We start from the raw sequence: 1,137 nt of genomic DNA, 5'->3' as shown, positions 1-1,137 counted from the left end.
GGAAACTTCTCTCACCACAACAGCACCCTTCGGCTCAATCTACCGGCAGCACACTCACACATCCACATCTAGAGGAAAAAAGGAAAGTTGTTCCCACATCCGATCCGGACATTGGGGATTGCCTTGTTAGTGAGACAACTTCCTGGACCTTCGGCATAGTGTGGTAGGGTGGCCAGTTCCTTTCCACGCCGCCTTTACTTCCCCAACTTGAAGTCAGGTACCCATTACTGCTGGGTGGGCAGGAGGGGGCGAAAACAATCGCGTGTCCGAATCGAGGCCTGAACCCGGACTTTCCGCTTCAGAGACGAGCGCACTAACCGCTCCGCCACCACACCCTCACATCTACAGTAGAAAGAAAAAAAAAACAAAAACCCCAAACAAGTTCCACATGGCCCCCACCCAGTCGACCGTCGATGGCGCGACCTTAAGCCAGAGCGATGCCCTCCACTAGGACAGCCGAGTCGTCCTTCTTGTTCTGGTTGACGTTCTCCACGGGTTTGCTGGGAACCTCCACCGTCGCCTTCGTCGTCTGTTCCACCTTCGTCGTTTCTTTCACCGCGGTCGTCGCCACAGATTCTGCCGGAGCTTTGTCCCCGTCTCCTTTGTCTTTGTCCGCCTCGGGCGAGCCGTCGATGGCTGGTTTGTCTTCCTGGCCTTGTTCCACGGACTGGCGTTTGCTCATCTCTTGTTTGAACTTTTCCAGGTCGTCGGGGCTGTGGGTGGGGAGGGATGGGGCGGGGTGGTGGGGAGGGAAAGAGTACTCCAGGGTAAGTAAGTAAAGAGAAACAGGTTGACAATATCTGAAACTTAGTGTTGGAAAAAACCAAACAAGACAGACAGAAAAAAAAAAGGAGGAAAGGAAAGAATTGCCACATAACTCAAAAAGTACAAAGAAAAGATCTAAAAAGACTCAAACAAACACAAGAAATGTTCTGACAAACAGGACCCTCTGAAATGAAATGTTGCCGCGGTTGTTGGTTTCATGCCAGTACCAAACGGTAATTCCATTTTTCATCATGGGGTAAGGAAAAAATACACAAACATTCCTATTTCAGAAAGAACAACTGGAGAGAAGATCCTGCCCCTCATCTTCTATATATCTGTGAACTTGAGAAACAGTCAGGAAAAAGTCTTCCT

General features: G+C 49.9%; 1 protein-coding gene across 1 annotated transcript in view; it reads right to left on the bottom strand.

Moving 5' to 3' along the window:
• Nucleotides 1-205: 205 nt before the first annotated feature.
• Nucleotides 206-1,137, bottom strand: part of LOC101859613 (clustered mitochondria protein homolog) — a gene marked incomplete in the record, with an annotated part of 39,682 nt that continues 38,750 nt past the window's right edge. The window contains 1 exon segment of the mRNA XM_013090087.2: nucleotides 206-713. Within this exon segment, the coding sequence (XP_012945541.1) occupies nucleotides 425-713 (289 nt within the window).

Source organism: Aplysia californica, unplaced genomic scaffold (genome assembly GCF_000002075.1).
Source record: "Aplysia californica isolate F4 #8 unplaced genomic scaffold, AplCal3.0 scaffold01138, whole genome shotgun sequence".
Classification (NCBI taxonomy): Eukaryota; Metazoa; Mollusca; class Gastropoda; order Aplysiida; family Aplysiidae; genus Aplysia; species Aplysia californica.
This window is presented reverse-complemented; position numbering and strand designations above follow the sequence as displayed.